The sequence below is a fragment of the Cynocephalus volans genome, chromosome Y (assembly GCF_027409185.1).
Source record: "Cynocephalus volans isolate mCynVol1 chromosome Y, mCynVol1.pri, whole genome shotgun sequence".
Taxonomy (NCBI): Eukaryota; Metazoa; Chordata; class Mammalia; order Dermoptera; family Cynocephalidae; genus Cynocephalus; species Cynocephalus volans.
In genome coordinates, this window is record NC_084479.1 from 2,907,195 (window position 1) to 2,930,979 (window position 23,785).

Here is a 23,785-nt window from a genome sequence, read left to right on the forward strand (position 1 = left end):
CTGGTGACCGTACACGTGCTATAGGACACTCCCAACTGCTCTGTGTTCATTGAGACGTGAACGCAGACCCTGAGCCACAGCTGCATTTATGTCGCCCCGGGTGGTCATCAGTCTGAGGATGCCAGGTGAACTGAAGTTCAGATCCTTGGGTGTGATTTCTAGAGTTTGGAATATTCCTCAGGAAATAGCTCCTGTATGGGCTCCCCCTTAGTCCACAGCCATTTAATCCCCAGTAACTTCAAAGTAAACTCTCAGTAAGCACCAAAAGATGCTCCAGCATCTTCCTTGGACACAAAAATAAATTCCTTTGCAAGGAGATGATGGATCAGAGACAGTCAGCTGTTTAATAAAGTATACCCATCCTTCCTCTTAAGGCACAGATTCGGGTTTGTGTTTGACTAGTATATACCCAGAGACACCGTTTCTTAGACTTTTAAAAACAAGACAACTCATAGAAAAACCACACAGAACACAAAAGTAATGGAACACATCAGGGGCTCTGAGGGGTGGGAAATGTTGTGCTTCTGGTCCTGGGTGCTGGTTACACAAGCATGTGGGTTTTGTGAAAATTCATTAAGCTGTATGCATCTCTATATGATACTCTTTTATCACACTCTAACACTCTAATAAAAGTTTCATTTTATTTTTAAGTAAGCAATAGCAGCACTATTCACAATAGCCAAAAGGTGGAAACAACGCAAATGTCCATCCAAGGATGAGTGGATAAACCACGTGTGGGGGAATCTACAGATCGGAACACTCTGCAGCCAGAAAAGGAATGAAGGGCTGACACGTGCTACAATGTGGATAACCCTTGAAAACACTGTGCTAAGTGAAAAAAGCCAGTCCCACAAGGACAGTCCGAAATGAATTAATTTAATTAAAATGAACTGTCCGAAATAGGCAAACCTATAGAGACAGAAAGCAGATCGGTGGTTGCCAGGGGCTGCTGGGGCGGAGAACAGGAGGGACTGCTAATGGACATGGGGTCTCCTATGAAGGGGATGAAAACGTTCAGAAACTAGACCGAGGTGACGTTTGCACAACATTGTGAATGTACTTAATACCACTAACATGTACACTTTAAAATGACCAATTTCAGGTTATGTAAACTTTACCTCAATTTGTTTTGAAAAAAGCAATAACAACTTAATGTCAGTTTCCATAAAAGAAAGCTCTTTAGGAAGGGCTTTCAAAGTATGTCTGACTTTAACGCAGTGTTTAAAAGCAAGAAGAAAGAAGCTGTCTCTTCTCCGGCTTCAGGAACAAAAATGAGGAAAGCACACGGTGTCATCCACAGCTCTTGAGGACACTCCTCATCAGGAGACGATGTGTGCAAAGAGCCCCCGTCGTGGCCCCAGCCACACCCAGACTGGGAGGCCATCACGTGGTGTGCAGCGTAGGGTGCTGCCACACAGTCTCAGAACTCTGGGTTTGCATCTGTCTCTCCCAGAGGCAGGTGCTCTTTAGGGGCAGCATTCTGTTTCGAGTGCTGTACACCTTGGACTTAGTACAGTGCCTAGATACAGTGGATGCTCAGTGCATGCTCATCGATCCAAACTGGGCCACACACGTGCTTGTCCCACCACCTGGCATCACCCTGCCAGCAGGCAAATCTGTGATCACCCCTGGTCTGGGAGTGGGATGAAGTGAGCTCCATGCCCAGCTCTGTCTCCCATGTGCTGTGGGTCTGATTAGGCCACTCCGGGTCTCTGAGCCTCAGCTTCCTCACTTGTAAAATGGGATTAAAACCTCATTTCGCAGGCTTGTTGGTTATTAAAGAATTGTGTCCTGATCATTGAAAGAATGTCAAGTTCCCAGCACATGAGAACATTCAAGAAAGGTTGGATCCCCTTTTCCTCCCATGACAATTTTGTTCAGGAGAGTAGGGTGCTGTCCCCAGAAGGACATGGGCTCCTCTCCCCACCAGCACCTGCCCTCACTTTCTTCCCCTTCACTTACCTTCATGCCAAAGGTAAATATGGTGATGTCGATTTTGAAGATCAGCGCCAGGGCCAGCTGCCACATGGCCATGTAAACGCCAAACCCAGCTGGCCGGTCTGGAATGTCATCCACAGGCCGGGTCATGTTGGGGCCGTTGATGTAGTCACACAGCTGCGAGGACTCAAGGGCCCCACAGTCATAGAACAGCTCAAAAATGAGCTCACTGATGCTCTGCAATGTGTTGGAACTGCGGTAGGCAATGACAGTGGTGATGGCAGTCACCACAATGACCTCCAGCACCGGGTACTTCCCCAGCCAGGTGGTCTTGCGCCTCCTGCACCAGGCGATGTTGCAGTGGATGAAGAGCGTTCCCCACAAGCCCCCAAACACCCCAAGCAGGATGAAGGGGAAGAGTTCAGCCATGTACCAGGGCATGTGATATTCCACATAAAAGAGAACAAGGTAGCTGTTCCCAAAGTGTTTGACGGATCGCAACGTGAAGGCCGCCACCAGGGCCGTGAAAAATGACCTCCACAATGTCTCCAAGAGAAAGTAGTAACTGATCTGGGATGAAGAAGTCACAAATTAGAGACTGGCCAGAGAAAGAGCTGCTCAGAGTTCAGCCAATTTGGTCAGCAGTCACCTGCTGGTGCCCACCGTGAGACACACTGGGACCAAACATGGACGAACGGCACTCACTTCATCAGTCAGTCCAGGCTTGACTATGACAAAATGCACCAACGAAGATACCAAAGTGATCTAATTGTGTCTAAAAGTAAAATGGATACTGAGCAAGGTGGCTTAAGCCACTTATTTTAAGAGAAAAATAGTTAATCATAATTCTGTTCATAGCACAGAGACTCTCCTAAAAGCAAATAAACCTCTGGATTTGATTCAGGGGTGGGAAAACTCTGGCCCACAGGTCAACTCCGACCCAGCAAAAGTATTCGTAAGGCACACGAGCTAACAATGGTTTTTACATTTTTAAATGGTTGGAGGAGAAAAAAAGGTTTTTTTGAGTTGAACTACTCAGAAGAACAATATTTTGTGACATGTGAAAACTGGAAAATTCTAATTTCACAGTAAAAGGCCACAAAGAAAGTTAAAATTGCATAATGATGAACACACACACACACACACACACACAAACACACACATACACACACACATATAGGATATTAAGAAAAGAAAATTCTAATTTCAGTGCCCCTGGAACATAGCCATGCCCAATCCCAAACTATGTGTTTTCTATGGCTGTTTTCATGCCACATGGCCAAGTTGGGCAGTTGCAGCAGAAACTGTGTGGCCCACAGTGCCTGAAATATTTCCCATTTGGCCCTTTACGGAAATCGTTTGCCAACCAGCCAACCTCTGGAATGATCCGTTAGCGTTACCAAAACGAAAAATGCTTAATTCAATAGGCTCTGAGAAACAGAGGAGTCACTATAAATCTTCAAAAACAAGTCATGTTGGCAATTTTTAAAACAATATTTTTAAATGGCAGAAATTGTAGCTCCTAAATTAACTGCAGGAATCTTATGCAACTTCTTTGAATGTACTCCTCACAGGGCAGGAGACGAAGGCTCACTGCTGTGCCAGTCATCCACGGGTCCTTGCCTCTCAGCCCCACGCATTCCCTCCGCTGCCCCTTCTCACCTCTTCCAGACTGAAAAGCACACCCCCGATCGGAGCACCAAAGGCCACGGAGACTCCAGCCGCAGCCGCCGCTGAAAGCACCTGCAAGGCAAACAGTTATGTATGAGCTCCGGGCCCTCCGTGAACACCAGCGTGTGCAGGCGAGACCATGGAGGGGCTGCGGGCAGAACGCTTTCCTGCAGCGGTAGCTGGCCGGCTCACCTCACGCCTCTTGCCCTCATTCTTGCTGTACTTGGAGAAAAGGCTGCTGAAGAAGTTGCTGCAGCAACAAGCCACGTGCACCAGCGGCCCTTCTTTCCCAAGGCTCAGGCCGGATGTCACTACCAGCACCAGGGTGACCGTCTTAATTAGCAGGGTCCACTTCCCCAAGTAGACCCTGATGATGAAGCTGCTCAGAATCGTCTTGATCTGAAACAGAGGATCGCGAATGAGAGGGAATGAACTGTTTCAATGCATGGCCAGGAAAATAGCTGTAATTCCTCTGGGAGGCACTTTTAAAGTTTCGATTCACAAAGTCATGTGGAAGACAGGCTCTTTTAGTTTTCCATTTGTCTATATCGTATTAACAGAAACTTACATGAATATATAATTTTATATTAAGAGAAACATTGAAAAATTCAATGCAAGTAAACCTTAAGAATTCCCAAAGTACTAAAAGATCACAGGACTGAATAAGTCACTTCTAACGTCTCATTTTACTCATGATGTTTTGTCTTGTTCACATTACCTTTTGCTGTGTTGAGAAGAGACATACAAGGGGTCTTCAAAAAGTTCATGAAAAGATTCGTATTATCTTTAATTCCATTTTTCCACAAACTTTTTGAAGTATCCTCATATACCTCTGATTTTAACTGCTACCTTTTGACTCTTGGAAGATATCCCAGAGAAACGACAGGGAGAGCTGGCCAGCTACCTGACAGAGCAAACAGAGTGAAGGAGTTTAGAATACGCCACCCAGAGTATGCCACTCTGGCAGATTTACTATTTGAGTTACAGGCACTCAGAAAACAGCAGGTGCAAGTTCGCTCTGACCTTCATTTTGTTTCTTAAAAGAAGGAGATGAAATTCACATGTGAAAGATGCCCTTCCTGTACGAGTAGGACAGCATCATTCTTATCATCAAGGATGGGAAGTTGAGGCCGAAGGAATTCTGTACAAACCAACGTTGTTAGACTAGCCCTTATCCTCCTAGTCACGTCTCTGTCACTACCCGAGCCCAAGCCCCTTTACCCTGTCACATTTTCATAGTTGACTACTCTTTGTCCAATGCAGCATATGAGTGCACAACTCTAACTGCGTCTTCAGGTCTTCATTTCCTTATGAAGGGTCCCATGTCATATAAAACATGTTAAATAAATTTGTATGTTTTTCTCCTATGGATCTGTCTTACATCAATTTAATTCTCAGGCACAGCCAAAAACCCCTAAAAGGGTCGAGGTAAAATCCTGCCTCCCCTACAAGAGCAAAACGTCAGTTGAACTTTAGGTCAAGGGTTGGCAAACTATAGCCCATGGGCCAAATCCAGCTTGTTGCCTATTTTTATATGACCCACAAGCTAAGAATGGTTTTAACATTATTTAAAGTAATATAAATAGTAATAGAAATATCAAATAAAGTAAGAAAAAAATTACTAGCCTTTCAGTGAGAATAGTTTCCCCATCCTGCCTCTTGGCCCATAGGCCTAAAATACTGATTCTCTATCCTTTATAGGAAAAGTTTGCTGGCCCCTGCTGGAGGCGATAGGTAAAATGGGTGTTTACTGTCCACTTTCTCCAACTTTTCTATATGTTTGAAAATATTCTTAACACAACGTTGGAAAAGGAAGATGCTCAGCGTTCTAATAATGCACCTTTGGGGGATATACAGATGTTTGAATCCATGGCAACCCCTTTTCTTTCACCTAATCATATCTCTTGTATTGAAAAGGACTTTGACTACAGGGAGCATTATCTTGCTCCATTTTCAGACCTGCCGCATTTTGTAAATGCCAAGTAATGGCTTTCTTCCTAAAGGCGTGCTTGAGCATATTGCCTAAGGCTTTGAGAATTCAACTCAGTGCCAATCTCAGTGACTAACTTCATATACTGTGGTCCTCTCCCCCAAAACGGTGTCCTTTAGGATACAGAAACATTACCATGGCTACATAACTTCTGCCTCCAACCTCTCCCACAATTGGCTAAAATGGAGTGAATGTTTACCACCAAGCTGGCAATTTACATGCCTGAAATCACAGATTAACTAGACACCAAGTGAGTCACTCCATGTAGTTTGTGGTCGATTTGTTTTCCCATTGTGTAATACATAACGGGACAGTGTGATCGCTTGTCAGTGCCATTTACATAACTTCAAAATGCCTCCTTGTGGACACTGCTCTGCCAAGTAATCAATTTCTCAAGTAGCTATTACAGCCCTTCACAACCTCAGCGCTCATCAGAATCACTGGGAATCGGGAAATATTGAGAACTGGCTCTCCCCAGAGAGATTTGATGTAATTGGCCTCGGGTGCATCCAGGGTATGAGGAGTTGCACAGCCTCCCCAGGTGAATCTACAATGCAGCCCAGGTGGACAACCACTGCTCCATTCCAGGAAAATGTAGCACAGATAGCCCTAATTTCTCAATATTTAAGAGACGGACCTGAAACACTCTTGGTCCTTTCACGAATTCCTGCTACTGAGCGTCGTGTCACCTGTGCTGACTTGGGGAAGGTCATGAAGTCAGCGAATCTTCAGATTGTTAAAGGGGTGTGCACAGGACCATTTTCATCTCAGGAACTACGGACAGATCCGTATCCTAATTCAAGGAGAGGGAGCAGGTGAGGGAAAGAGCCCATGCGAGCAGAGCAGGTCGTGCGTGTCTTCCTGAAGAATTCTATGAGCTCCTCCCTGCAGGACACACCAGAGGCCTCCTAGCTGCGCAGTCAGCTGGTGTTTCTTGAATGAGCCTTTAACTGATGGCAAATTAGTGGTGGTGAAACCAGGCCTTAACAGGTGGTAGTTGGCCTAATGGATCCTGTGCTCTGGGGATCTCAGATCCCTTTATTTAAGGGATGTTTTATTATGCCTGCCACAATCCTGCCCTTTTGTGTTGCCTTGAATAAAATTCTCTATAATTTGTTTCAGTTAGTTAATGTGGATTTGGACCCCAGGGTACAGTTTAAAAGTGTAATACCACTTAGAAAATTACAAGCATCTAAATTACCTGAGCCTTTGCCAGCCATGACATGTGGTGAATTGAACAGTGTAATATGTATTTTGTAATTCTCTAAAATGATTTGACAAAATTCTCATGATCAAATTAGGGACTAAAGAGGGCAAATTCATTCCCAATAGATGCCAAAATCCAATGACTTGCTTTAACTTGGATTCATTGAGACTGAAGCAAGCAGGGCTTTCACAAGGTGTATTGCAGTGGATTTGTGACTTGGTATTTTTAACTTTAAAACCAGAACACTTCCTGGTAAGTAAATATTTGGAAGAGTGTTCATTTCTTGCAAAGAACGGAAACATCAACTCAGAGTAAATTCTGGGAAGACATGATTTCATATACGAGGATACTTCGAAAAGTTCGTGTAAAGATTTGTATTTTAAGTCTATATTTCCACGACTTTCTTGAAGTCCTTGCATAGTTGATAGTGGTTCTACTGATAAAGCGAACAGAAGCAGAAAGAGAGACTCTTACCCAGTCAGCTCTGCTATAATACTTGTTTAGAAAATGCATATTTGTTCCAATGCCATCTATACATTAGGGAAGAATTTGAGCATAACACAAATTTCATGTCTGTTTATGCACAATTTGCTCTGGGAGAAATATGAGGTGAATGCAGAACACCATACCCAGCTGAACCGAGCTATGTAGGAAAACACAAAACATACATATACGCACATGCCTCAAACATCAACCAGTCCACACATGTGTGGGGAGCCACACCCGTGCACGCCGCTGTCACAGCTTCCCATCCAGGTCCAGATAACCCTCCTGCAGCCCCTTCACAGTAACTCACAAGCTGCAGCCCTTCTGATGCCCACTTCCACAGCCAACTTCAAGTTTTTTCAAGAAGAAAGATACTTATTGTAGTATTGACATATTTCTTGGCCATTTAATGTGTAAAACTGTGCTGCTGTTTTTCCTAGCCTATTTTTTTATATGTATCACTGATGAAGTTTTTGAGTATTGTGTTCCTAACCCATTTTCTCCATAAGTCCTCTTTTTTTTTTAAATTGCGTGATTTTGCATGGCATGGTGATGTTTAGGAATGTATATGTCACACTATAGCAGAACTGGCTGTATTGAGAAAATAGGATGGTTATACGGCTTGATTTTTGGGTTCCTGAAGCAATTTGTTAATATAAACCATCAAAAATTCAGCATGACATATTAAGAATTTTCCCCTAACTTTCCTGACACAAGACCATATTGAATTCTTCTTTTGACCATCTTTCAATGACTCAGCGCTTCCTGTAACTGCCTGGACCAGCGTCAGTGGTGGAGGGCACCACCCAAGGGTTGGGACGTGTCGCCACAACTGGTGCACAACTACATCTTCATACTCACCATCTCTACCGCCTGTGGGCCTTGCTGCAGCACCAACTTGAAGAACTGAATTGCATTGATTCGAGGGATAAAACGAGAATTTTTAAAATTATTTCTGGCTAAAATTTTCACTGTCTGGGCTCTTTGCGAATCAGCTCAATTTAACATTATTCTGCCCAGTAGATCCTTGTAGGTTTCAAGTTCAGTCTCAGGCACTCCCCTTGATTGATGAGGTCACTTCCCTCATTCTTTGGTTACATGAAAGTGTGGAAAACTATTTATAAGAACACTAAATTCACAAGGGTAAATTCACAGTGCATGCAGTAGAAGTGAAATTAAGTTTTGTAAAGATTGCTATTACCTGGTCATCAGAAGAGCAGAATGTGGCAAAGGAGTTTAATCATCAGTAAACTTTCTCAGCAACAAACCTCCGCTATTGCCCTTTTTTCACATTATATCATAGGCGCATTTCCAAGTCATCCCAGTGCCTATTTATGCGCGTGGTTAATGAACTCTGATTCCACAGGCCTTAAGAGTTATGCCTGGTTTACTACAACAATGGTTTAATCATCTGAGAAGCGATAAAGCAGAAATCTTGGATACAGAGTATGAATCCTGAACTCACAGTTGACCAGCTTGTTGGCCTTGGGCAAGTTCCTTAACCTCTCTGTGCTAATTTCTTCAGCTACCAAATGCACAATAATAGGACCTGCCTCATAGTCTACTGTGAGGAGTAAATGCGGTAGTAAAATGAGTTCATGCTCAGAACTGTGCTTGGCACAACAGTGCTATGGAAGTCTTTGCTATTCTTATTATTGGTACAAAAGAAATTCAGCCACGACTCACCTGAGGTATGCCAGAGCCACAGGCATATGGCACAAACACGCACATCAGGGAGATGGCCAGAAATGCAAACAGCAATGCCCACAGGATGTACATTAAGTAATTCAGAATGTAAGCACTGGCACCCTAAACAGACACAAAGAAAGAGGACATGAGCCATGGCAAACCTGAGCAACATACCAAAGCCACCCCTCTGTCGGGAGAGCAGACGCTTTGATGGGATCGGGCAGGCCCAGTCCCTGTCTTGTAAAAACAAAAAGGCCAGAGTCGGTTTTATCGGCTGTCGCCATCGCTGAAATGGGAACACACCACCCAGCACCGGTGTTCCTCCAGGAGCTGTTCACGTGCACCTTCCACCGGCTGATGTCTCAGAGGCAACGGAAGCCGTGAATGACACTCGATTTTAATCACCACTTGCACTAGAGCTAATGAATGGTGTGATGCACAAAATTCTGTCTTCAGAGCCTGGAAGGCCTGTCTTTCTTGTCTGCGGTGGACTGGTCTCTCCTAGCTTTCATTGAGGCCATGCTCACACCCCAGCAAGCAACCGCACTGATGATGAGCAAGGGTGGGAGCTGTGGTTTGGAATGCTGCTACTCAGGTGAGCTGCCTGGCCCAGCGGCCTCAGCATGCCTTTGGAGCTTGCCAGAAATGCAGAGTCTCGGGTCCCATTTGAGAGGCACTACTTGAGGGGAAACTTGATCATCTCCCTCAGAATATTTCACTGATTCCAAATTATGTGGTCTGTGCGAGTATTTTTCTGAACCAAAGACATAGTCTGGGGTATTTTAGGTTGAGGACCTGGTTTGCTGAGTGGAGTCCGCATTTCTTTAGGCCTCAGCTTCTTGCTACGATCTGGATGACACAAGTGAGGGGAGAAGGAAAGAGAGGTCACCTACAAGTCAGGCCATGGACACAGCCACGTGTGTTCCTATTAAATGCAAAACACGTTCCAGAAGACTGCTCTGGCCTTTACAAGCACATATATTCTCACCCTATGTGGTGAGAAATCGGACAGAGGAATATCTTTCACCCACTTAAGTATGCACATTTTTTGGAGGCTAAAAATAACTTCTCACTCCTACTAACAGTAATTCTTTGAACCAAAGTATAGATATTAAAAGTAGTTGAAAAGATGGATGGTCATATTTCCCCAAAACACATATTGCAAGTAGGAGAGAAGAAATAAAATACGGCACCCAGCCACCTCCGCCTGCCCACGCCCATCAACCCAGGTAGAGAGTTTCTTTTAGGAAAGAACAGAGAGCACTGAGAATGTGTGAGATTTCAAGACCTCTGTCTACTTCTGAGATCTGAAGAAATTCATTTTCAATTCCACTGAGAAAGGGGTTTAACAAAATGGCAAAGTGCATTCCAAATGTCTTCAGCTGTGGTAAGTTGGTCCAGCAAAAAAACAGTGGGGCAGGGAGGAGACGTATAAACAGATTACATGTACCTTCCAAGAACAGTTCTAGCTTGAACGGTCCTCGCATTACCCCTATCGTGAAGCTTTGCTCGTAGCTCCCGTCACCTGGCTTTCTGATCGTTCAATGACCCATAGTCATTGTAGTAAGCACTGAATTTGGTAAAAGCTAACCCTTTCCTGAGCTAAGATTTTTATAAAGATGTGAAGCTCTAGGTGCCTTGAAGGCAAACACTAGGTCTGTGGTTCACCACCACATCCCCTGTGCCTGGGACATTCTCTTCACAGAAGGCCCGGAACATCCTCTGTAATGCGCTCATAAAATGTAGTGGAAGATAACGGAAAGCACAATAAGGTACCAGTTCATACCCACTAGCATGGCTAACATCAAAAGCAGATAATAATAGGTGTTAGCAAGAAGGAGAGCAAATGGGAACCCTCATGCGCTGCTGGTGGGAAGGTAAAATGGTGCAGCCAGTGTGGAAAACAGTCCGGAAGCTCCTCAAAAGGTCAAACACAGAGTTGCCATCTGACCCAGCAATTCCACTCCTGGGTATACACTCAAGAGAAATGAAACATGTGTCCACAAATGTTCATAGCAACATCATTCATAATAGCAAAAAGGTGGAAGCAACCCATGTTCATCAGCTGATAAAGTGATAAATAAAATGTGGTATATCCCCCCACAAATGTGAACAATTAGATTTTAAAATAAAAAAGTGGTATATCCATACAGTGGAATATTATTCAGCTATAAAAAGGAATGAAGTATTAATTCATGCTACAACATGAAGGAACTTGGAAAACATTGCACTAAGTGAAAGAAGCCAGACAAAAAAGCCACACACTATATGATTCCATTTACATGAAATCTCCAGAATAGACAAATCTATAGAGACAGAAATAAGAGCGGTTGCCAGGGGCTAGTGGGTTGGGGGGTCATGGGAGTGATGGCTAACGGGTACAGGGTTTCTTCGGGTTGATGAAAATGTACTACTGTTAGATTGTGATGATGGTTCATTGTACACTTTAAATATGGAATGTGAATTATATCTCACTAAAGCTGTTATTCTAAAAAAAGATAATTCATATTTTCACCTCAATTGAAAGGTATAAAAATTAACGCTATTTCTTCAGCATGATCAACAAACTACGTTCAGTAAGAAAAATAAAGCCAAATACAAGGCTTTTAAAGTCTGGGTGGCTGCATTAGAGCTAGAGAAGAGCAAGTCACACTAGTATTACGCCATAGACTCTCATCGCAACAGACACTTGAAGGTGAAATGACACTCACGAATCAACCGGCAGGGTCCCAAGGGCATGTGGAATGGTGGGAGTCCCCAGGAGGACCCTGCCCAGGCACCCACCTCTGACTGATTCACCAGCAGCTCTGACCATTTCTGCCACCGTGGACACTTGTCTCTGTCCTCAAAAGTGGTTTCATTGGAAGTCCAGCAGCACTGCTCGTGGCTGTACCAGAAGGCAGACAGGCAGACACCTTCTTTCAGGTCTGTCATCCACTCGACTGCAAGATCGATGACCCCAGCTAAGCTGCCTGGAGGAACCAGCACAAGCCACTAAGAGGAGTCACCCGTGCTGCGAAGGGAATGCACAACGCAGCAGCCACGCAGGAACGCGGTGACCACACAGGCCCCAACACCAGAGCAGGAACGAACATGCCATGGGCTGTCACTTACATAGGAAGCTTCTCTCATTAACCTGGCAGTCACTGAACACATACGGTGAGGGCAGCACCAGCCCGGGGAGAGATACAAAGCGCTCAGTGGCTTACACCAGGTAGGAGAGTGAGACACGCAGGTTTACACTCTCATCTCAAGCCACTGGGGCCAAGCACTTTCCGAATTCATCCCTTTCCAAATTTTGGAAATAGGGTACGTACACTGTAAAAGACAAAGCCCCCTCAGCAGCTTCTGGGGCAGGATCCTGGGCACATGCAGATTAACATTTCTTGGGGAAACACGATAATGCAGACAAAATGGAGGCATAACAGCTATGATGGCCTCATATCGTAAATGAGTAAGGTTTTGCCCCCAAATGGGAACCAAACTTGGGAAACCCATGCTGATTAGGACGTTCCGGATTCTTTAAATTCTGGGTAAGGGATCGTGGATCTATACAAGTAGATAATGAGTTTAAAGGCCGATAGAAGTGGGATGAAATAGAATGTGCAACAGAAAGAGAAACACCACGTGTCCTCACTCATAACTGGGAGCTGGAAAATAAATTTAAAAAGAAAGAAGGAAAGACACAAGGATCCCAATAATACTTTGCAAAGGAGAGAAAAGGACCGAGGTGGGAAAGGGGGAGGAGAGATGGCCAAGGGAGGGCCTGGTAAAGGGCCACCCAAAACGATGACATGGTGTCATGCCGAGTGTGCCAATTATCCTGGTCGGAGCATCGCATGTTGCATACGGCTACAGATATTCAAGCCTGTGCCCCCCACACATGTACAGTCACTTACGTCCCAACAGAAACATAAATAATCGACTGTGCAGCTCAGAGGGCCACAAAAGGCTGCCTTGTGTCTCTCTTTCCAGAATAACTCATTCTAGTCTTTTCCAAAGGCAAGGAATGTTCTCCGGCTTCTTAACTTGTCAAACTTTTACTGAATCCTCAGGACAGTATCGGGTTCACACCCACATCACCCCCAAAGGCATCCGCACCCCCACATCGGTGCGCCCCGTCCCTTGTCCTGTGCTCCGTGTGCAGCGGCCCGCCTCAGACCCAGACCCCCTGCATCCTCAGGCCCTCCCTCTTACAGTTCCCCTTTCTCTCTCCTATCCCTGCCACCTCCCCTTTCTGATGGCTCCTTCCCAGCAGCCTTCAGTGTGAACACTGCCCGGCACCACCTTCCCATCCAGCTACCGGCCTGTCTCTTCCGTCCGCTCAGCCTCACTCCGCTCTGTCCACCTGGAGACCCGCAGCTCAGGCAATGGCCTTTGCTCAGTCCTCATCTTCCAGGACAGGACCAGCAAACTACAGCCCACGGGCCAAATCTGGCCACTGCCTGTTTTTGTAAATCTAGTTTTATTGGAGCACAGCTGTGCCACTCGATGAGGTGCCATCTGTGGCTGCTTTCATGCTACAGAAGCAGAACTGAAGAGGTGACACAGAAAGGGGGTGGCCCACCGAGCTGACAATATTTACTCTCTGGCTCCTTACAGAAAAAGTGTGCTGACCCTAGTTCCAGACCTCTCAGCATCCTTTGACACTGCTGACCACTCCATCCTTCTAGAAACACGCCTGCCCTTCGTTTCCACAACATCATCCTCCCCTGCTTTCCTCCTGGCTCTCTGGTTTTCTCTGTCTCCCTGATCTCTGCTCTACCCTACTTCTAAAAGGCACATTTCCTCCACGCTTGACCCTAAACCCTTCTCTCTTCTTACACTACACTCTCGACCCTGGCCACCTTGGTCACGTCCTTCTATTGTCACTGAGCTGTAGCTGTGCATATCTAGCGCTGCCCTCCAGGAACGTAGGAGCTCTTGTCTCCTGTGCTCAGTCACTACAGAGCGCAGCTGCCAGCTCCACTGCCCATGGCAGACATCACCCATTGATCTGACACACTCTACTGGATTCGCCTTCACAACGCTTTTGACATGCCCCTGTCAGACAGCACTTAACCACTGTGGCAGACTCGTGTGGAATCACCCTCAAACACCCTTTCTAACAGAGCCCCAAGCAGCCAAAGCCAATGAGCAGCAACTGTCAAAGGACACACGTCTATTTGCCCTCTCGGGTCTGTGCGACATCTCCACCTCAGGTCTCTGCATCCAACGCTGAGCGACAGTATCTAGCTCCCAGGCCCAGCTTTGCTCGCAGCTGAGAGAAGGGCCCAGAATCCAGGTCCTTGTGCAAACCAGAAACCTGCGTAAACATCCCGCTCCAGGCAATCACCACATCCTAGCGACTCCACCTCCAAATCTCTCTTGAATCGCTCCAGTCCCCTCCCTCCCCACAGCCTCTGCTGCCATTCAGGCCACCGTTTCAGAATCATTTCTGTCTGGGCTGCAGCCAGAGCCCCCTTTCGGATCTCCATGCCCAACTTGCCCCCCTCCAGTGGGTTCTCCACACTGTGGTCAAACAGGCTTTCAAAGCTGCCAATCCGACCCACGCCAGCCCCTATGGAAAAGCCTGCCACGGTTTCCCATTGTTCTTGGGCGAACGCCCAAATCCTCAACAGATTGCTGTCCCTGATGGCAGGCACCTCGTATCTCTCCAGCCTCATCTTTTTCCATCACTAACCCCCACCCTCTGCCCTCTCCATGTTTCTGGAACATTCCAGGAGCTCCTCTCTGCACCATCTCGGCAAGCATTTCCCTCCCTCCACTGGGCAGTGTCCTCCTTATCTTCCAGATTCCGGCATTTATATCCCTCCTTTGGGAAGACTTCTCTGAGTTCCTAAGTCTGGCCCAAGTGTATTTCTCGGGCCTTGCCCCACCTCAATACCTACTGTATCCTGATCTCATGGTTAGCAATATAGGTATATATATGTCTGTACTTCCACAGGCTATAAATCACGGAAAAAATGTTTCATTGTCTGGTTTTCATGCCACGGTGGGGGTTAGATCAGGCCTCCAGAACCTGTGTCCACTGTAAGTGGGCAAAGAGGCTACCTGCCTTGTCCATTATTGTACCCACGTCAGGTACATAGTTGGAGCTGTATGTCCACATTGAGTGGATGACAGCAGTAAATAAATGAAGGAAAAAATCAGAAAACTCAGGTCCCTTGGTTCACTCAAGGGATATGTATTGAGCACCTACTTACTACGTGCCAGTCACTAGTCCACATCCTGGGGATACAGCAGTGAACAAAGCAGACCGAAGTCTCTGACTTCATGGAGCTGTACCTCGTGGTGGGGACAGAGACACTTGTCAAGTAAGTAAGTACCCAGAGACTGCACTAGAAGGTGATAGGTGCTAGAGAGAAAATACAGCTCGATACAATGGTACATCCGCCTTGGAAAACAGTCTGGCAGTTCCTCAAAAAGTTAAACACAGAGTTACCATTTGGCCCAGTAACTCCACTCCGAGGCATATACCCAAGACGAAACCAAGTGTCCACATAAAGACCTGCACACAATTGCTCTCAGTGGCATTATTCAATACAGCCAAAGAGTAGAAACAACCCAAATACTCATCAACAGATGACTGGATAAACAAAATGTGGTTTATCCATACAATGGAGTAGTATTCAGTAATAAAAAGGAAGAAGGCTTGATACTTGTGACGACGTGGATGAACCTTGAAAACATTGTGCTAAGTGAAAGAAGTTGATCACAAAAGACCACATTGTACTGTATGATTCCATTTGTAAGACATATACAGAACAGCCAGATCCATAGAGACAAAAAGTAGATTAGTGGTGACCTGAGGCTGAGAGGGTACTGGGGGCTGCGGCTGTGATAGCTAAAAACTACAGAGGTTTCTTTGGGGGTGATAAAATTGTTTTAAAATCGATCGTGGGGCCGAGCCCGTGGCACACTCGGGAGAGTGCGGCACTGGGAGCGCAGCAACGCTCCCGCCGCGGGTTCGGATCCTATATAGGAATGGCCGGTGCAGTCACTGGCTGAGTACCGGTCAGGAAAAAGACAAATATATATATAAGTAAAATTGATCGTGGTGATGGTTGCACAACTCTGTGAATATACTAAAAGCCACTGAACTGGACACTTTATATGAGTGAATTGTGTAGCACATGAATTATATTTCAATAAAGCTGTTACATACACACATATATACATACCTAGAGCAGGAAAGGGGGATGAGATTCAGAGGGAAGGATGTAATTTTAGAGAAGGCAGTCGGGGAAGGCCTCAAATGAAAGGTAACATTTGAACAAAGACCCAGTGAAGGTGGTGGAGGGGTCCTGCAGATATCCAGGGGCAAGACCCAATGATCACCCCAAATTCCGTCATTATTCACTCATTCGTAATCACATTATCCCACACCCAATCCTCAATGCTGATTCTGGTTCTGACCGCGCCTCAGCTTTATTCTACGGTACAACAGCGACCCCCAGTGGCAGCTCCCGATAAACGCCCTGCAGAGGATTTGCCGCTGGGCCTCTCCATCAGGGGTCAGAATATAGTGGCCAGGGTGCCACTGAGGGGACGGACAGCCAGCCAGACACTTGGTGCGTCCAGGGCAAAAGAACACTTGAGCCACTTCTCTTTCCACTGTCCTCCCATTCTTGCCCTCCTTTTTCACGGGCCTTCCTTTCTCCGGCGGTTCTCACCCCGGCCTGCATATTCGAATCACAGAGGGGAGAAGAGGGGTCTTTACTCAATGCCAGGGCGCCCCCTCCAGAGAAGCTGTTTAATTGCAGCCCAGGCACTGCTACATATTGTTTCACTCCCTAGGTGATTCCACCTGCCAGAACTGACAGCAACTGAGTTGATAGTGAGACCAGCTGGTCAATATCGGGTCAGCTAAAGATAGCCCAGTTGGGCTCCTCCACTAGCCAAATAAATCTAAGCTGTGCCATTTATTCCAGCAAGACACCAGAACATCTGTTCCAAGTGTCTTCATTTACCCTATTTATTTCTCCTTCCTAGGAGCCAAGAATAATGATACAGTGTAAGGTTTGATAAATCTATTCTAAGTAGGGCCATCGAAATCCAGAGCAAACTCCATCCCCTCCCACCTGCCCCGCCCCGCCCCGGCCTCCTTCAAAGGTCTTCACAGAAGCGGTCAAGCAAACGTGGTGGCAGAAGACCATGTATCTGCCAAGACTAATTCCCTTCCCTGGTTGCCGCCGCTTGGGGAGGGAGAATAGAATTGGGGAAATGAACAGACAGCTGCTGTGGCTAGTAGGAAAGGGCTGCTCTCAAGCATTCCCCTTGGCTTCTTTTTTCTGAAATGCCGAGGCGGACGAGGCAGATGGGGCCGTTCCCTGGCCACCGAGCCTCTCCTACAATTATCCATGAAATAAATGAAAGATCGCCTGGAAATCGGAATCACCTGTAATCACAAAATCATGTGTCTCATTACTGTTCTTTCTTAAAGCACTTACTATATTCTGCCTGTATTACAGTCACTTCTCTGATCAATTTTCTAGCCATAATGCTTATGTTGTTATATGTAGGGGATTTTTGTTCAGGGGATCTCTTCAGCATGCTCAAATTTTTAAATTCTTAGACATTAACCCTCCCAGCCTCCTCCAAGGAAGTAAGTTTCGGGACACAATTTCCATGCAGAGCTGGTGCATTTGACATTAAAAGGACAGGTTTCCCCTCCAGATATTCTTCCATTTACTCTGGAAACATCTACTACTTGCAAACACGGTGTTGGGATTATAAAAAGGAAGGACACGGAGTCCCCGAGGGTCAGAACGATGTCGGGGCTGGGGATCTCCCAGGGCCTACCTCAGATCCTGTGGGTGTCTAGCATGGTTTTGAGTGCCCTACGGTGTTTACAAGTCATTCGAGGACCTGCCAGTAGTAGCAAAAGCCAGTCTCGTGTGGTGTTTGATTATGGCAGCTCAAAACGTTTTCATATTTCGTTGGCTTCTATATAACCAAGGACAGCAGAATGCAGAACGCGTGCTTTCAGTACACTCCCGCAAGGTCATAAACCTTTGCACTATGTGGAAACGGCCAGCCAGCTCTATAATGACAGCTCTCCAGAAGCTTAATCGATGATACATTTGATGGAAACTATATGGTCATGTATTCTGCTCTTAGACATTTCAAGTAAGAAATCTCTTGCATGGGGTAAAAGGGAAACGCTCCACATTCCGAACATCATCCCAAGCGGCTCGGGAGCGCTGTGTGCCCTGCGCGTACCTGCCAGCAGGCCGATGAGCAGCATGACCACCCAGCCCGACCAGGCATCCTGCAGGCTCCTGATGAACCCCCATACGGACTCCTTGCTTTCACTGGTTATCTGGAAGCAGAGCAGACACAGCAGGTGATGTGCACACATTTTTCAACTCATGCTTTTCTCCTTGAAACTGTTTTCTCAGGAAACAGCGTGGTAATTAAGAGAAAATGAAGGTAATTCAGCAACCAAATTCCCAGTTACATTATCCATTCAGATGTGTGCCACAATGACACAATGGGCTTCCTAGCTCATAGAGCTATGGAGGTGCCATCATATTTTCCAAGGAACAAGAGTACCAAAAACTGCACTTGATTAGAAAAATATACTGAATGTGATCTGCTCTTTCATTATTTAAAAGCCATTCTGAAGGAGGCACTGACTGGGTATCACTATCTTGAATATGAGCTACTGTTTTAACTTACATTATCAGGTCTGTTCATTAGAAAGCCTCTTCAACAAAGCCTGCATTTCCTACTTTTGTTTTCAAGGTTTAATTTTAAGAGCAAGAACTGTGAATTAGCAGCATGGAGCACAGTTGCCATGGCAGATGGACACGTCTATACACACTGTAAGAACACACCTTTGCCTCCCTGTGTTAACAAAATCCTCCAAGATCACCATTCCCCTCACAACCCTTTTGAGCGGTGGTTGACAAACATTTTCTATATAGGACTAGACAGTAAATATTTCGGGCTCGGCAGGTCAAATGGTGTCTGTTGCAACTACTCAGCTCGGTCACTGTGCACAAAAGGAGCCATAAAGAACATGTAAATGAATGGGCATGACTAAGTTCCGACAAAACTTTACAAAACGAGGTGCCAGCTGGCTTTGGCCCGAGGGCCATAGTTTGCTGAGCCCTGCTCTAGAGGGAAGGCTGCCCTGTCCCCGTGCTCCTCCACATTGGAGACAAGAGGCTGCGCCATCTTCTTGACTGAACCTCACTCCTGCACAGCTCTTCCTCCTTTCACTGCCAACCTTCATGAAATGGCGTGACACAGTCGCACTCTCCACATCCCTCTGCATCTTGCTCTGAAGCGGCTCTCCCTGAGGTCGCCGACAGCCCCCATGTTGTTGGTTCACCATTACCTCTCCATGGAGGCTGACCTTGGGAGCAGCCCCTCCTCAACACTCTCTCCTCTTCTCACTTGGGACTACTCTCGGCTGGTCCCCTCTCTCACCTCTCCCTGCTTCTCCTCAGAGTTTGTCACTGGCACCCACCTACCTCCCCCAGGCCTCCTAACTCCTGGCATTGCCCAGGGTCCTGACCGCCTCCTTCCATCTCCCTCCACATTCCCCGGCCACCCTGGCCACCTCTAAAGCTTCCGCACCTACTCTCATGCCAGGGACCCGTCACTGTGGCCCTGACCTGGCCCTGGAACTGCAGAGTTCCCTCCACCTGCCAACCACCCACCCCAGCTGCAGGCGAGGTGGGCAGCTCAAATTCAAAGCATCTGAAACAGAACTCACTGGTTTTGCTCTGAAATCTGCCAACTCCCCATCATCAAAGGCATCACCCCCATCTAGCCACAGCCCGGTATTCCTTGACTCCGCTCCCCACCTGACCCCAGCCCCTCCCCTAGTCCTGTCAATGGCTCTCTGAGGACCCTGCTCCCATCGATCCACCTCTACTTCAGGGCCCTTAGTCAGACCTCCCGCTTCCTCGCGAACTCACCTCCAAGCCTTCTGTTTCTCCCTTTGCAATGCATCTTTATTGTATTCTGTCGCCTGCAACACAAAATACAAACTCCTCCCCATGGCCTACTCAGTCACTCCCAATGGGCCCCATTCCTCATGTTTCTACAAATCTTTTTTTTTCTTTTTGCAGCTGGCTGGTAAGGGGATCTGAGCCCTTGACCTTGGTGTTGCAAGGCTGTGCTCTAACCAACTGAGCCAACCGGCCAGCCCTTACTCATGTTTCTAGACTCATCTGCTTTCTTCCCCTTCCAGGAATCCCCCACCAGATCCCTGGAGCTCCCTGAATTTCCCAAGTGTGCCATGTTCTTTCATGCCTCTGACTTAAGAAAGGGCCACTCTGGTGTTTAGAATGCTTTTCCCTTTGTCTCCCCAGTGAACTCTTAGTCTTCCTTCAAGTCCCAACTGAAATATCAGCCTCTGAGAACCTCTTCCCTAAACGTCTCTCTTAGAGGATCCCATAGCACTTACACGTAGCTTCACTGCAGACCATTAAAATATATATCGACTGCCAACTAGATGCCCGGCCCCATAACATGTGCTTTCACACACACAGCCTCACTTACCCTTGAGGAATAATCACCTCTGTCCCCACAGATGAGAAAATGAGGGGCCCAGAAATGGCACCCCCAAAGTCACCTAGCCCGAAGGTGTCAAGGGCAGGAAGTGCCCCAGATTCATCTGATTCCAGAGTCCCCTCCTTGTGCTTCGCACCACATTCCCTCTATATGACACAGCCTCCCACCCCCAGCACCCGGAGCTACATCTCTGCCCTTGCCCCACTCTTCTTTAGAACCTAACCTGGTACGTGACACATAAACCTGAGCCCCCACTCAACAACTTCCAGATGCCAGCATGCCGCAGCCACTTGCGGGGATCCCCTTCAGCTTGTCCCTTTGTAACGCCACCTACCTTTCTGTGACTGTCAGTGTCCCATGACTTTTCGCTTAGCCATTTGATGGTGTGGAAGTCCTCATCTGTCCCCACATCGGGGAATGGCTCATCGAGAAAATCCATCAGGTTTCCAGTGCCACTCATCGCTCCTGCATTGACCAGGCCAGTTACACCTGAGAGAGAAAAACGGTCATGGAAAAGGTGAACAGGACATGTACGTGGACATGGCAGAAGATAACCCACAGGCTCTATTTTCTTACACAACAAAAAGTTATCTCAGCATAGGCATCTCTGCTGTAGTAACATATATACACAGTCAATTCTCATTATAGGTAGAAGATGTGTTCTATAAAGTCACTTCAGATGCTACATTAGCAAAAATTGAATGACCGCTCCTAGGAGAATACAGGGTTAGGGCCCTGAGAGCCTCTGCTCACATTCTCGTCAAGCTATCAATACATAACCTTGTATCTCGTTTTTCTGTCTACAGACACTGTAGTTAATAGATAGTGCTCAGTCATTAACATTGAACTCATGGCCAACAGCACTACCACTCACGTCTGGGTGAAGCTTCTCTGACACGTATTCTCTCCACAAAACACAGCACAGCCTTCCTGCATGTGGGAACACTAGACAGCACTTCATCACTCAGTTTCAGGGCCATTTTATTATTTTTTTATTTTTTTATTTTTATTTTTATTTATTTATTTTTTTAAATTTTATTTTGTCGATATACATTGTGGCTGATTATTGCTCCCCATCACCAAAACCTCCCTCCGTCCTCCCTTCCTCCTCCCCCCAACACTGTCCTTTCTGTTTGCTTGTCGTATCAACTTCAAATAATTTTGGTTGTTATATCTTCTTCCCCCCCCGTTTTGTGTGTGTGTGTGTGTGTGTGTGTATCAATTTATATATTAATTTTTAGCTCCCACCAATAAGTGAGAACATGTGGTATTTCTCTTTCTTTGCCTGACTTGTTTCACTTAATATAATTCTTTCAAGGTCCATCCATGTTGTTGCAAATGGCAGTATTTCATTCGTTTTTATAGCTGAGTAGTATTCCATTGTGTAGATGTACCACATTTTCCGTATCCACTCATCTGATGATGGGCATTTGGGCTGGTTCCAACACTTGGCTATTGTAAAGAGTGCTGCGATAAACATTGGGAAACAGGTATACCTTCAACTTGATGAGTTCCATTCCTCTGGGTATATTCCCAACAGTGGGATAGCTGGGTCGTATGGTAGATCTATCTGCAATTTTTTGAGGAACCTCCATACCATTTTCCATAGAGGCTGCACCATTTTGCAGTCCCACCAACCATGTATGAGGGTTCCTTTTTCTCCGCAGCCTCGCCAGCATTTATCGTTCAGAGTCTTTTGGATTTTAGCCATCCTAACTGGGGTTAGATGGTATCTCAATGTGGTTTTGATTTGCATTTCCCGGATGCTGAGTGATGTTGAGCATTTTTTCATATGTCTATTGGCCATTTGGATATCTTCCTTAGAGAAATTCCTATTTAGCTCTTTTGCCCATTTTTTAATTGGGTTGCTTGTTTTCTTCTTGTAAAGTTGTTTGAGTTCCTTATATATTCTGGATATTAATCCTTTGTCAGATATATATTTTGCAAATATTTTCTCCCACCCTGTTGGTTGTCTCTTAACTCTTTTAATTGTTTCTTTTGCTGTGCAGAAGCTTTTTAGTTTGATATAATCCCATTTGTTTATTTTTCCTTTGTTTGCCCGTGCTTTGGGGGTCGTATTCATGAAGTCTGTGCCCAGTCCTATTTCCTGAAGTGTTTCTCCTATGTTTTCTTTAAGAAGTTTTATTGTTTCAGGGTGTATATTTAAATCCTTAATCCATTTTGAGTTGATTTTAGTATACGGCGAGAGGTATGGATCTAGTTTCATTCTCCTGCATATGGATATCCAGTTATCCCAGCACCATTTGCTGAAGAGGCAGTCCCTTCGCCAGTGAATAGGCTTGGTGCCCTTTGTCAAAGATCAGCTGGCAGTAAGTGTGTGGGTTGATTTCTGGATTCTCTATTCTATTCCATTGGTCAGTGTGTCTGTTTTTATGCCAGTACCATACTGTTTTGGTTATTATAGCTTTGTTGTATAGCTTAAAGTCAGGTAGTGTTATGCCTCCAGCTTTATTTTTTTTTTTTGCTGAGCATTGCTTTGGCTATGCGTGCTCTTTTATTGTTCCATATAAATGTCTGGATAGTTTTTTCCATTTCTGATAAAAATGTCTTTGGAATTTTGAGGGGGATTGCATTGAATTTGTATATCACTTTGGGTAGTATGGACATTTTCACTATGTTGATTCTTCCAGTCCAGGAGCATGGGATATCTCTCCATCTTCTTGTATCCTCTCTAATTTCTCTCAGCAGCGGTTTGTAGTTCTCATTATAGAGATTTTTCACCTCCTTGGTTAACTCAATTCCTAAGTATTTTATGTTTTTGGTGGCTATTGTAAATGGGCAGGCTTTCTTGATTTCTCTTTCTGCATGTTCACTATTGGAGAAAAGAAATGCTACTGATTTTTGTGTGTTGATTTTGTATCCTGCTACTGTGCTGAAATCATTTATCAATTCCAACAGTTTTTTTGTAGAGGTTTTAGGCTGTTCGATACATAGGATTATGTCATCTGCAAACAGGGACAGTTTGACTTCATCTTTTCCAATCTGGATGCCCTTTATTTCCTTCTCTTCTCTGATTGCTCTGGCTAGTACTTCCAACACTATGTTGAATAGGAGTGGTGAGAGTGGGCATCCTTGTCTAGTTCCTGTTCTTAAAGGAAAAGCTTTCAGCTTTTCCCCATTCAGGATGATATTGGCAGTGGGTTTGGCATATATGGGTTTAATTATATTGACATACTTTCCCTCTATACCTAACTTATAGAGGGTCTTTGTCATGAATGAGTGCTGAACTTTATCAAATGCTTTTTCAGCAT

General features: G+C 45.7%; 1 protein-coding gene across 1 annotated transcript in view; it reads right to left on the minus strand.

The window, feature by feature from the left end:
- Positions 1-20,985, minus strand: part of LOC134368926 (H(+)/Cl(-) exchange transporter 4-like) — a 45,770-nt gene extending 24,785 nt beyond the window's left edge. The window contains 7 exon segments of the mRNA XM_063085164.1: positions 1,963-2,508; positions 3,601-3,681; positions 3,802-4,008; positions 8,979-9,101; positions 11,766-11,953; positions 18,207-18,306; positions 20,848-20,985. Of these exon segments, the coding sequence (XP_062941234.1) occupies positions 1,963-2,508; positions 3,601-3,681; positions 3,802-4,008; positions 8,979-9,101; positions 11,766-11,953; positions 18,207-18,306; positions 20,848-20,973 (1,371 nt within the window). The 5' untranslated portion in view covers positions 20,974-20,985.
- Positions 20,986-23,785: the final 2,800 nt, after the last annotated feature.